Genomic DNA, 14185 nt, shown 5'->3' with positions numbered 1-14185 from the left:
AAAAATACTTGATAAAAATGTACATGATAAGAGCTAAAAGTTTGAATTGGGCTATTCCAAAAGCAAAGGCAATGTTGGATATAAAACAATTTTTACGTACATTTTTACCTTTGTCCTCACTCACTCTAGAACTGCCTTGACCTTAAGTCTGAAATAAACAAAACACATGGAAGCTTAATCAGAGATGCTGTGCACGACGCTCCATGCCTTTTCCTAGGAGACATTGCTCTTCATCCCTCTTGGGCACAGACGGGGCCTGGTTCTGGCCCAGGCCCTTCCTGTCCCTTTGGACTGTGGGAATGACAATGACCACTGGGCTACATCCCCATGGGCATCTACCTGACAATCCCGGTTGCCCCCTAATTTCAGTTTCCTCCCTCAGTGCCAAGAATATGATGCTGAATTCCTTTCCTAACCTGATCTCTCCCCACATACCCTCACTTTCTGTTTTTATTTCGACAAACTTCCTTCCACTGAAAAATGCAGTGCTAACCATATTCCTTGGGGTTTTGACTCTATTTTGAACTGTTTTTCAAGCACTAATTATTTCTTTCATGTTATTCAGAATCAGTGTTTCCTCATTTGGAATCCTCCCCTGCCCCCATGGAATTTAATGTGTACATATGAAAATTAAGACCAGTTTTAGCTAAAAATAGATCCTCTGGGAGGTCTCCGAAAGCAGCTGACTTCCACACTTAAGAGGAAGCTGGATGGCTGACAATTATTGGGCTTCGGATGGGGATGAAATAAGCTGGTGCAGCGGTTGGACACTTTACAGGGGTGTTCTGCCAAGATATTATTTACCAAGTTGCTCACAAGTAGGAACGTGATTGTGTAGGGTGGCTGGGACATGGAAGCTGGTCCACCAACACACTCTGCTGCCCCAAGAAGCAGCTGGGATGTGGAGAGGTCAGCTGAATCTTTCAGCAGAATTGAGGCCTGCAGCTTTTCAAGGGGATGTTCTCCTAAGGAGGGTAGCCAGCAATTTGGAAATCCAAGATGCTCCACATACCGAAGTGTCCTCATAACTCGTTTGGCAGCAAAACCCAACCTGAACAGACATGGTGATATTTGTCATCCTTATTTATCCTGCTTAGGGTAAATATTAATATGTTCTACTGCAGAAATATCTGTTTTATTACAGGGTGCTGCCCTAGACCCCCCAGTGGAGTTGGGTAACATGCAAATTCTGAAACACATCTGGATCTAAGGTTGGAAGGAATCACTTCTCAAATGCTTTTCAGGGAACATGCTTTTAATTTTTAGCCCAAAGAAACCAAAAATGAGGAAGTAGTATGTGTCTGGGGGGAGTGCAGGGGAGCAGGGCTGCAGGTGCCCCTGTAACATGAAAATGCCTAAAAGGGGGACTAAGAGGAAGCAGGAAGAACACATGTCCTACTTAAGAGGAGTCAGGTTTTATGGAAAACTCCTGGTGCCACCTTTGGTAGACACTGGTGCTGCCTATTCCAACAGCATCATTATGCAGACATTCCGCTCCCTGGCCTTATTCTTTCAAATGATAAATCAGCCAACCCTTTATATAGAGCTTCCTTGTGGCAGGCACTGTCCTAACACTTTTGCATGTGTTGTCTTGATTAATCAATCCTCAAAACATTACCTCCATTTTACAGATGGGGAAACTGAGGAAATGAGAGGCTGAGTGACTGGAAATACCACAATGCTGTAAGTGATGGAGATAAGTGATCCAACTCAGAAGCCGGCACCAAGAGTCCTGTCAGGCTCTCAGGAGCATCCTCGTCTGTTAAAGGAAAAGACAGGAGCACTTCTGTCTGATCCAGCTTTTCACGTGGGGAGAACACGCAGAGACAGATCAGAGCTCCTTTTTCACCACTGGTATTTCTTTTGAGATACTAGATCTTTAAATCAAACTTCATGCCCTCATCTCTAAAATGGGATTATAATCTTATTTTACTGGGCAGTTGATTTGATTAAATGGATAAAATGGTAGCCCCTTTCCTGGATCAGAGTATCTCAAACTAAAAATCCTGTTCTCATCTTAGGATTGTTATAATACCTGATCCCTCTGCCTAAAGGTTTACCGGCCCAGTCTCCACCTGGCTGGTACCCTCACTCAGTCAAGTCTTGGCTTCTCAGAGAAAACTCCTTTGGCCACCCATTCATAGCAGCCACCCAGAAATCTCTATCAAATCCCCTTGTCTTATTTCCTCCACAGTACTTATCATCAGCTATTCACGTATGATTTTCCTGTTTTCCTAGGTGTTTATTTCTATTGTGGCTGTCTCTCTCTTTCCATAAAAAAGAATGCTCTAACACAGAAGGCATCTTTTTTATCTGATTCAAAGTTTTATCCCTTGCACTCAATATAGGGTAGGTGACCATTCCTGTAATTCTTAAATAATTGACTAAACAAATGGTAGGCACTCCCTATACGTCATTTCCTTTCCTAGCTCCCATTTCTATCTCCAGAAGGAGAATGTGAATATGATCAAATACAGAAAGTGCCTGGGGATATTTTTATTGGCAAGTATATTCACCTCTTGCCCTTTTGTTTTCAAGCCAACAAAAATTTCCATGAAAATTAAGATAAAAAGGACAGACAGAGAGCACTACAATTATTAGAATGTGTATGGATTTGATCCGCTACAGGATAATAGGATTTTCTGCCTTCTCAAACTATTTAAAGTCATGCTTAATCCTGCCAAATTTATGTTTTGATGTCATACTCATTAAGCAGCACAATTCAGGTGGTATAATACCTTAAATTAGGAGATGCTCCTGAAACATCTGCACGTTCCTGTATTCTTAATCCCTCGAAGAAAAACAGAAGTAAGGGAGATTTATACCAGCTCCAGACCATGTGATTGAAGACACTCAACAGGTTGAAGAGTGAGGCCATATGGCAGCACTTAGAATTTGACAGTCTTAATTAAGCAATCTGCTCACCAGCATCACCAGTGAGAAACCTGGCATGATTGCTGTCCTTATCCCCTGCCACCTAAGAGACATTTACAATTTGCGTGTGTGCTGGGTTCTAAAAATTCTCATGCATGGAACATAGCCCACAGTCATACAGTGTTAGTACTGAAAGAGACCTTAGCAATAGACTAAAACACCTTCATGGTGGACTCTCTTGCTTTTGCCAGCCCCAATCTTCCTGGATACCTTAATTGGTCTAGGGACAGGCACATGATCAAGGTGGACTCAGAGAATTAGTCATAAGGTGTCTTCTGGGACACCTGGAAAAGAGAAGCTTTGGGTTGTTAAACTGGAAGAATAAAAGGGTGGAACTTCTGGTGGCTATCCTGGAGGGCACCTCTCTGAGAGTGAGGGGTACCAATACTATATTAAGCAGAGCCGAGGAATGAATTGAGGAATGATATTGATGACATCATTAGAGCATCTAGATCCAGGTGTTCCTACAGATTAGGTCAAATCTTGCAATTCACATTCACGTGAGCTGAGAATTTTATATAGTTTTGCTAAAGCCAATTGGAGCTGGGTTACTTAGATTACAACCAAAATAGCCCTAATATACCCTCATTATACCAATAGGGAAACAGAAGTCCAGAAAGGAAAAGGGTCGTATGAGTCAGTGAGCTGGGCTAGACTCCATGGATTGTGCATCTCTTTGGGAAAACTTGTCTTCTAGATGTCTTCCCCAGACTAGACCCTGGGAGTCCCCTGGGCCTCTGCTCTCAACCTTGTTTCATATTCCAGTGCTTCTTAATCATCCTGCCTTCTCCTCTATGCACCCCTCCTCTGAAATACCCACCAATCATCCCCATCTCAGAATTTCTGAAATGGCTCCAGGCATGCCTGAGCCTTCCAAGCTCTTCCCTCCCACCTGGCTCCTATTCTAAACTTCCAGGAAGAAGCCACACTGACTGATCACATGGCTCCCCTTTCCACACACTGCCTGTATTGACAATTCAAAACATTGAAAGTAGATTTTAAATTCTCAGTCAATGCCAGCTGTCCCATGCCCTTCCATCTCTTAGCATTGTCCTCTGCTTCCGTGACCACCAATAACAGCGAATGACAGCAATGGTTTGATAAAAACATGTGTGTTTGGTCCTTTACACCATATCATTTGACCCACACACTAGTCTCATGAGCAATGGTGGCTTCATGGAGATGAGTGTAGATGCCTATAAGGCGCAGGCAGAATAAAGGGGGAAGACAACTGTACGACAGGAAGACAGGAGATCGGTGAGCCAGAGGGAAGACCTCAGCTACTGTTATTACTACACTACGTCCAGCAGCTAACATTTTAGTGCTTACTGCAGATGAACATTTAATCCTCAGAACAACCTGTTGAGGTTGCTACCATCATAACATTCATTTTTCAAAGGAGGAAACTAAGGTATAGGGAGGTCCTCATCTCCTTCGACTTGCCCAAGTTACTTAGCTGATACTAGGCTGACCTTGGATTTAGACCCAGGCAGCCTGCCGCTGGGATCTATATTCTAGAGGCCCAATACAGCCCAAAAGTTATGAATTTGTAAAAGTGAAATTCTCAATGTTGACAACACATTTCTTTCATTAAACACTTCAGACTCTCAAACTGAGCAGCCAAGCAGGACATATCTGTGGGGCAAATTTAGTCCAAGAGCTGACAGTGTGACTCCTCTGGTCTGTTTATTTCTTCCATCCCACTGATAAGAAAACTTACGCCAACACAGCTCCACCTGCACCTATGTTCCTCATTTCCTAAGGCTCTCTGACCCCATTACTTCATATGTTTCCCAATCTGCAAAGTAAAACTTAGGACCCAAGTCCAATGGAAGGATCTTGAAGCATTTTGTCATATTCCTCCATGGTGTATATATATATTCTTTTTATTCTGCAGCTATTTGATTATATAACCTTACATACATGAGATGAGGTAGTATAGTGCACTTATGACGATCCTAATAAATATTAATTGACTGATTACTTGATTGTTATAGATATATTGGTGGGGAGAGAAGGGCAAACCTATAAAAATATTACATTTCAGTAGGACTCTGAAATATAGGAAAAATTCTCATCAATGTAAATAGGAGTCCACATTCTGATCCAAAGTATAATCACCTTCATAATGATGGAGTGAATTAAGTGACACCAGAGTAATTTTCCTTGGCATATCACAACAGTTTAAAACAAATATACCACTTGAAACTCCAACCTATTCAAATCTATGTAGACTGTAGCACAGGTCATGTTAAATAATTTCACTAATCAGTTAATCAATCTCCTAACGTGAGGGTAACTACAAGTTAGTAGTGCAGAGGACAAACAGAAAATGGAAAGGAAATTATCATATCTGTTATTTTTTAAATCACCAAAATTGAAAACAAAGCAAATGAACTTAGGAAGTTTTCAAGGATAAAGAATGCAGACAGACAAAATTCTGAGTCAGCTTGAACTCAGGAAACAGGAATTTCTCCACCTGCCAGGTTGGAAAGTTCATTCATTTATTACTATCAAATGGAATCTTTTCAGCAGGGTCAAAAGGGCCTTTGTTTTGACATTTAATTCACTGGCGATGTATTTCCTGCGTTAGGATGCAAAACACCTCTCACATTGCTTTTTCATTAATTGCCTTCATTTTTCAAGTTCCCTATTTGATTTATAGTCAATTAAAAACACCTTCAAAAGCCATGACTCATGTATGTTAAGCACAAACATGATTAATGCGACACCATGCGCTCCATGGGTGACCTGGCTACTAACCAAGGTCAGTGTCAAGGTGGCATGACCAAGAAGTGTCTTGGTGAAAAGAACTCATGGGGTGGGCAGAAAGCCAGAAGTGTAGGGTCATGGACAATCTGTAACTGGATCCATTCAAAACCAGGAAAAAGAGGCCCTTTTTCTATGTTTTTCTATATTATAGAGGAAGAATGAACTTGTCCTTTGAACAGAAAAAACGTAACGCAGTATCAGGTCTCCATTTCATCCAGGTTGATGGACAGAGGTGGGAAAATTAAGTGGCAGGTCACCTTGATAGGTCACCACCAAAACTACAAGACACAAAGCCAGAGAATGCTGGGCAAGGGACAGGACACTGGAATCCTGGGTTCAAATCTTCATGCCACCAATTATAAGCAACACAACCTTGGGTAAATAACTTCACCTAACCCAGCCTTAGTATCCTCACCTGTAAAATGGGCATGTGAATGTATGTTTTTCCCTAAGGCCTGTTACGAGGCTCAAGGGGACCCTCCACATTTAGAGAGCATATAGTAAATGTCAGCTATGAAGGTCATGGAAGCCGCATGGGCCAACACTGGGGATGCCTTTTAAAAATCCCAACATCTGACCCTAATGTGTGCATACTTGTTACATTTTCTAGAAATTCTCTATTTTTTTTTCTGTCAGTATATGTATATAGTCCTTCATGAAGAAATCCCTCAAGAGCCATCTCTGCCTCTCCAGAAAAATGAACATATTGAAACTTCAGAAGAATATCAGAAAAGTCAAGAGCAAATTAAGTAACATCAACCTAATGCCTTAGATCAGTGATTTCTCACCAAAATGAGGTAAATAAAGACATTTGGTGCATTTTTTGCAAAGCAAAATTTACTCAAATTAAAGGGCAGCCCTCCCTTTGGTAATTAATTCTTACTTCTGTTTTGTTTGTTTTTTGATCTCACTTTTAAAAGTCTGGCCACAGTAAATGATGGCAATATTTTCACTCTATCACATTTATTAGTTTGCTTTTCTTTTTCTTTTTTTCATATTCATACTTAGGAAGATATTTAAAAATACACTTCTATCAATTCAAAAATTTTTTAATAAATTCTATTGGTTCATGAAGTCCAAATCCTAAATCACTGCTTTAAATGTTTTTTCATCTCTTCAAATTTTAATGTCCATGATTTGGTTTCTAAAAAGCCAGGTTTAGATGGTCATTATAAGGGTATTGAACCTATCTAAGATCTATGAATAATAATAACAATAGTAACAACAGCAGCAGTAACAGTAGCAATAATTACAGTAATAATAATGCCAGCTTCCATTTAGTCATAACTATGTTCTAAGCATTTTACCATCAACTCTAGAAGGAAGGACTGCCATTATCCTTCTTAGAGAGATGAGATAATTCAGACTTGCAGGATTCAAATAACTCATTCCTGGTCACACAGCTAACACAAGATGATGTCACATATTTGAACCCTAGTCAACATGAGTTTAAAACTATGTGATCTTAATCAATATTATAATCATCAGGAGGATGCAACTGGAGCCCATCCTTATTAAAGCCATCAGAAGGTCCCCTCCTTGGGTGTTTCTAAGAGGAAGCAGGGAAGAAGCTGATTCTGCTCAGTGGGAAGCATCCCTGATAAGAAAAGCAGGAGGTAGTCACAAGTGCATGACTTGCTCTCCTGCTTGAATGACCAACTTTGTCTTTTTTTCCCATGTAGACCCAGGTTACTCAGAGACAGCTGCCTCCTTTGTGGTCTATTTCTGTCTCTTTCAAGAGCCTGTTTTTGACTGGGATCACATGGTTTTGCTTGGATCTGCATAGAGACTGTGAGCGTACACTGATACATTCCCCAGCCTCTCTTCCAGTTAGGCTGGCTGTACACCTAGGTCAGCTAACTGAGTGTGAGCAGAAATGATACATGTCCCTTTGAGCTCAAGTGGTTAAGCACCTGTGGTGCCTTTTTCATATGTTTTCTTGCCCATCCATCTGCCAGCTCTGTGACTTAAGAAAGACTGGAAGTCACAAGATGGCAGGACCAAGGAGGAAGTAGCTTGGGTCCTCAAGTTCCTGCATGGAGGACAACTACTTGAAGGAGAGCCACCCAGGAGAGCAGCCAACCTGCATCCACATGATGTGAATGAGAAATAAACTTTTATGTTAGATCACTGGAGTTGTTTGTTACCAAGTCTATGCTAACCAATGAAGGTTCTTTATTAAAAGTGTAATTACACAGGTTGTACTTTAGTTTAACTCAAATGTGGTGATTTCTCTCTGTGTATTTGTGTTTGTGTGTATGTGTCCTCCAAGAGGAGCAATCCGTGAAGGATGAACAAGGTGGAAGAAAAGTGCTGACCCGATACTGGCTGGGTGGCTGATAGGATGTCGTTTCTGGACACTAGAAGTTGGAGACACCTCTCACTAACAGAGGTTGGAGGATCATGAGTGTGGTTTCCCCTCGCAAACAAGATAATCATAGATCCCTCTATAATGCCAAGGAGGTCTGTCTGAGCTGATGTGGGCAGGGCAGAATATTCTGCTCTATAATTTTGCAGAAAACAAGATAGGCAGGGACACTTGGTCTTCTTCCACATCAGCTGGGTGGCTGGTCAGTTTTCCAGGCCAGCTATTCTTCTGAAGCCTGAGTGTCAGCTGCGAGGCTGTAACCAGGGTCGCTATCCAAATCTTGTGGTACCAAGACAGTGACTACCAGAATCGCATGATTTTTGTGTTGTAAGAGAAGCAACCACATCAACAATTTAAGAGAATTCTGGGTGTTGGAGACCCCTAGGGACCTCCAGGAACACACCCCTCACTGATTTCTCCCTGAGTCTAAAAACTTTGAATGGATGTCTCCTTTCTGATTTTCTGCCTTCTAAACTGTCTCCCTGTTTCTTCTTATACTTTTCATCAAAAATGAGAAAAATCACATCTTCCCAGCTCACCTTTAAAGACTGAGATGAAGCAAGAGAACTTTTCCAAGTTATCTTGAGTGGGGGGCTTTGCATCACACTGTGAAAGACACGGTGAAAAAGATCCCCTGGTTATATGAGAAGAAATAGTGGGATGTCATGTTTTGATCCTAGAAGCTTGTTTAAAAATGGCCCTTTAAAGACGAAAGCTAGTCTAGTTGGTGGAAAGGAGAGTAGAATAAAGACTTATTTGGATGTGAAGAAAATAAAAGGCTTTAGAACAACTGAGGGAAAGATGTATTGGAGTGAAGAGTGAATAAAATATTAGGGAAATAAAAGGAGTGGAGCTGACCATTAGTAACAGTTAAAGCAGAAAAAGATAAGTCATTGAGAATTGAGGAGAAAGATGAAAAAGGATAAAAGGAAATATTACTGTCTGAACAAAGAGAGCACGGAGCCGTGGACAGAATAAACATTCCCTGAAACATGCTAAAAGCTGAACACAGACTCAGTTGAATAGAAGTCTGGGGTGTGGGCAGATAGGCTCTGTCTGTCGGGCAAAGAGACAACACTTCCACCAGACAACTTTACAGAATGGTGAAAAGTGTAGACATCAAATGACTGATTATGCTGTGTTTTACACTTTCTGCAAGGCAAAAATTCACAATGATTGGAAACCAAAGCTCTTAAATATTGCAACGATAAAGGAAAAATGAAAAGCATAAATGCCACTAGTGGAGTCCAAGGTAATGTTACTAACCTGGTTCCTTTTAACCTCTGTTATTACCTAGAACATCAGCTTATATTTACACGTCACTGAACCATCCCTAACCATTTCCTGGATCTTGGTATGTGACCTCAAATACCTAAGTATTTTAAAAACATTCTGGTTCTGTTTGATTCTTTTCAGTTTTCACCTAGATGTTAGCCTTGTGACAATAGGGTTTTCATTCTGAGAGCACACACCACTCACTGGTTTCCTGGCTAGTCACATTTTTCAGAGATAGAAGGATCTTGTGTTGAACCATAAGGAAATGCATGGAGAAAACTGAGAAGGAGAGAGGAGGGAAGGAGGGAGGGAGGGAGACTTAAAATGTTAGTTGGCTAGGGGGAAAAGTCTATTCAAAATTTGGGGCCTTTTATTTCCTCTTGCATATGAAATAGAGAAAAATACATTGCTATGACTTCTGGAAAGCCATATTTTCCCAAACAATATTCAATAGGTATTCTCAAGTCTGTGAAAACTTTCTTCCTCATTCAGGCACAATTCACCTTATTCACAGGGTCTATATTCATGACAACCTATGTTCATTGCTTTGAGGTGAACTCAAAAGTATTGAACTAAATCCGCTCTTTGTGTTTTTTCTCCCTTATTTATATATCTCACTGAGGGGGGCTAGTCGGATTTTGCTGATCTAGCCAATTCACATACAAATTCACATATAGAATTTTAAACAGCCTCAATCTCCATATCACTGACTTTTCCTGAATATGCCATCATTGATAATCAACCCACCCAGTTCCATGTAGCACTTACTAGCTTACACAGAATCAGCAACCATAACCCACGAAATTAGGAGATTAAAAAAAACACACACACAGACACACACAAAACTGTGATATTGGAATGTACAGTGTCGTCTAGTTCAAATCAAAAAGATCCCCCGAAGTATGATTGTTTCCAGCTTCTCAGAGGTGAATTAAAAGCTGTTTGGTGTCGTGAAGATTACAGAAGCAATCACATTTATGGGCCTGCTTTGCATATCAACTCTATTAATTTCCATACTGAGGGTGGCTTCACATTTCCACACATGTTAATATAGATGCCATTTGGGATAATCGCTTGGAAAAAAAGAAGAGAAAAGAAAAGATAGGAGATGAGGCAGAGGAGAGGAGAGGAGAGCCAGAAAAGTGGTTCTCTTAAACCTAGTTCCATTTGAAATATATTGATTCTGATAAATGGAAGAATCAAAAGAAAAATGAGGGTTCCTGATGGCCTGACCCAGGAGTCACACACAGGGATCAAATTAACATGAAATCACGTATTGGAATTCACTTCTTGTGCCAGTCCTGCACCTTGTCATTATACACTCTCATTATTGAAGTGATTTCATTGGTGTAATTGCATCAAGATGTGCAAGGGCTTCACCTTGGACAGCTCCCTGGATGCTCAACACTGCATCTTCATTATTGTGTTCCTTTCAACTCGTAAAATGTGTTCCAGCCTCCCTGAACAATCCATTCAGTCAGGCTGGGGGTTTTTCCCTCCTTTTTCTTTAAACACGCCAGCCACATACCACAGGAATAAAGGAATGTGGTTAGCCTGGAAGGCAAACCTGGGACCATAAGGGCAAATGTACAATTATCTTCCCTAAAGGGACCATAGAGCATCTGACCAAATAAACCACTGCTCTTATATCTTTCACTCCCAAAAGTTAAAGAATAGTACTCAAGAGCCTACAATTAACTGGTTACTTGTCTACTACTAATTTTAACTTCATTGTGCTAAAACTATGCTTGTAATGCATTTAGCAATGCACTCCATGCCATCATAAAGTTAAAACAATACAACACTGGCATTAAAAATAGGGAGAGATTATAACTACAGATCTGAGGAGAGCATATTTTAAGGAAATCAATGGGAATTTGGAGGGATTTGAGTTTAATCCACAGAATTGTCAGTAGAGATTTTGAATCTTTCAGAATTCCACCTTAAAGCCTTAAGAAAATGAATTTTAAATTCCTGTGCCTAAAATTTCCCAGAAGCCAACATCCTGCTCGCACCATTATTTTGATCTAATGTTATGTATGAGAAATCCAGGTAGAACTAAAGCCCATAGGAAGGCAATGGTTTGCTTTTGGGATATTCCCAGAGGAAACAGATTTCACTTCCTTTGCACAGACTAGTACTCACATTGGAGGCAGCAGCCCCTTTTCCTGGGAGCTGTCAGGAAATGCTCACAGGTAATAAAATACTCAAAAGAGGCACACACCACTCTATTCACCTCTAAGCTGACAAGGCCCTAATTCAAGACTTTCCACCTTGAGTCAAACAGTGACACACGAAAAATGATCAGAAAACATCATTTAGTTTAGAATACCATACCCTGAGACACATTCTTAGACATGGGTGAATAGGCAAAAAGCACCGTCAGTTGCTTACAGTTTAGAATCGCCTGGTCCTCAATGAATTCAGCTGGCTGATCGATATGGAACACTTTCTGCTGAAACCCAGGAGTGCAGTCCAAATCTTCTGCAGATGTTAGCAGCAGCACCTGAGAAAACCAAAGCCATCAATATTTTAACAGAGGCTTATATGTTTGCCCTGCTAACTTTTACCAAATCTGTGACTTTTAGAAATGAGCTGAAGTTTTAATTACATTTCCCAAATGAAGAGGTAAGTTAATATCACCTATGGCTGCCAACAATTCGTTTTGGCAATGAGATTTGGAAAACACACAAATGGGAACAGCTGCTGCAGTTTCCATTAAGTTGCAGTTAAAGAAATAACTCCGTCAGATTTTTACACCTGCTAAGAAGCTCACCATGGTTTCCATGTGTGAAATTTCATTACAGAAACTGTCAATTTCATATGATATCTGAGCTAAAATCAACTTCACTTTCATAGATGCAAAGGAATGACATGATCGATGAAGAAGAGGAAAACAGAACTATCCCATTGGAAGTTACTTCTCACAAGAATCCAGGACCCCCTAGACCTTCACAGTCCAATATGGTGCCCATGAGCCACAGGTGACTACTGAGCACTTGGAATGTAGCTGCACTGAAACTGTCAGTAGAAAATACACACTGGATTTTGAAGACTAAGCACCGAAAAGAAAAATAAAGTAAAATCTATAATTAATAATTTTATATGGATTACACTTTGAAATGATATTTTACAGATTAGACAAAATAGATTTGCTATTAAAATTAATTTCATCCCTCTCGTTTTATTTTAGTATGTTTGGCTACTTGGAAATTTAACATTTACAGTATCTCTGAAGGCTCAGCTCTGTCTTTGCAAATTCTTGGGGCATTTCATCCAGAAGTCAAAAATTTAGGTTTTTGGAACATAGAAGCATATGTCAATACTCTTGGACAACGGATACTTTAGTAAGGGAAGAAACAGTCGTAGGCTTAGTAGGCAAAGATTATAAGCAGTGTGAAGTTGGAGATTATCTTTTTCTCCACCTTTTATACCAGGTATCAACCACATATTATCCTGGCACAGAGAAGATGCTCCAGAATACCTAAACTAGGACTGCTAACATTCAGACATCACTATGTGGCAAGCACTGTGCTCAGTTTGTTACAAGCATTAACTCCTCCAGTCTCCACAACCATTCTGTGATGTACTTAGCATATTATAAGATACATTTAACAGATAAAGGCCCTGACATTCTAGAGAGGCTAACAATCTTGCCCTGAATTACACAGTTAGAATGAGCGGAACCAGGATTTGAATCCAGGTTTCAGTGCCCTTTGATTCTGCACAATGTCAGAGCCCCTCTGCTTACATCCTTCAGTCCTTCCATATCATAGGGCAGGACTTTGTTTTTTGTTTTGTTTTTTTTCCTGCATGGGCCATTTCTCTGAAAATTGTGGGAGGCTGCTTTATCTGAGTATGGTGCCAGCAGACAATGTTTGGAAATTCACATTCCCAGGACCAGCCCTCAACTATAATTGATGAGAACTGGAGCATGAATACCTTGGCTTCCTCACCCCTCAGGTGAGATAACTCAGAGGCAAGTGTGCTGTCTCCCAATTTCCACTTGGGCAGTCGCTCACAGTGGTATCTGGCTCATAACTCACCTTCATTAGCTGCCTTCTCTTCTTTGACTCATTTACTCACCCCCTGTTGGTATTTTTTCTGACACCACCCTCCAAATAAAACTACTCACACTCAAGTCTTTGACTCATTATATGCTTCTTGGGACACTAAACTTTGATACCAGAATGCAAACTTTTAACCACCGCAGACAGGCTGTTGAAGAAAACTCATTATCTCCACCAGCGAACTCAAGGAGTGTACAAAAGGTTGGAAGCTGTGGGACCAGGGCTTCTGTCTAAATACCAGCCCTCTGATATGCACTGAACCCAAGGAACAAGAGCAAGAATCAATCTCCCGAGGTTCACATGTGGCCGGCCTGAGAAACATCAGAAGAATTGAAATGGGAGAGTCATCACCCTGATCGACATCATCCTTCTAAAAATCAAAGGGGGAAGGAGGCTACAGTCCCATATCTGAGCAGTTCTGTGTGTAAAACTTCCTCTTGCCTTGAGAGCAGGCTCTGGGTAGGTCCCTTCTGAGGCCATCATAACACTGACATCCTAAGTAGCACACACAAAGAATGCAGATTCAGGACTCAGAATAATTTGCTGGCAATTTTGCAAGCAGAAGATCTACAACTGGCCAACATTAATTCAGTTAAACAGCAAATGGCCAAGGGTTGCCTCCAGGCACCTTGTGCCTAAAATTGTATGTTAACCTTCTGATCAACTAATTCTGCCCTCAAATTCCAGGCCAGTAAACCAGTCATCCCATAGGAACTAAGGTAGATGGCATTTCTTCAGGGATCCTGAGTTAAGAATCCAGGACTGA

General features: G+C 40.7%; 1 protein-coding gene across 1 annotated transcript in view; it reads right to left on the bottom strand.

The window, feature by feature from the left end:
- The window catches only part of CDH13 (cadherin 13), a 932038-nt gene that overhangs the window by 714937 nt on the left and 202916 nt on the right, over positions 1-14185 (bottom strand). The window contains exon 2 of the mRNA XM_006183956.3: positions 11744-11855. Within this exon, the coding sequence (XP_006184018.1) occupies positions 11744-11855 (112 nt within the window). The remainder of the gene's footprint in view (positions 1-11743; positions 11856-14185) is intronic.

Source organism: Camelus ferus, chromosome 9, assembly GCF_009834535.1.
Source record: "Camelus ferus isolate YT-003-E chromosome 9, BCGSAC_Cfer_1.0, whole genome shotgun sequence".
In the NCBI taxonomy this organism is placed as follows: domain Eukaryota; kingdom Metazoa; phylum Chordata; class Mammalia; order Artiodactyla; family Camelidae; genus Camelus; species Camelus ferus.
The sequence above is the reverse complement of the archived record's forward strand: the minus strand, read 5'-3'. Positions and strand labels throughout refer to the sequence as shown.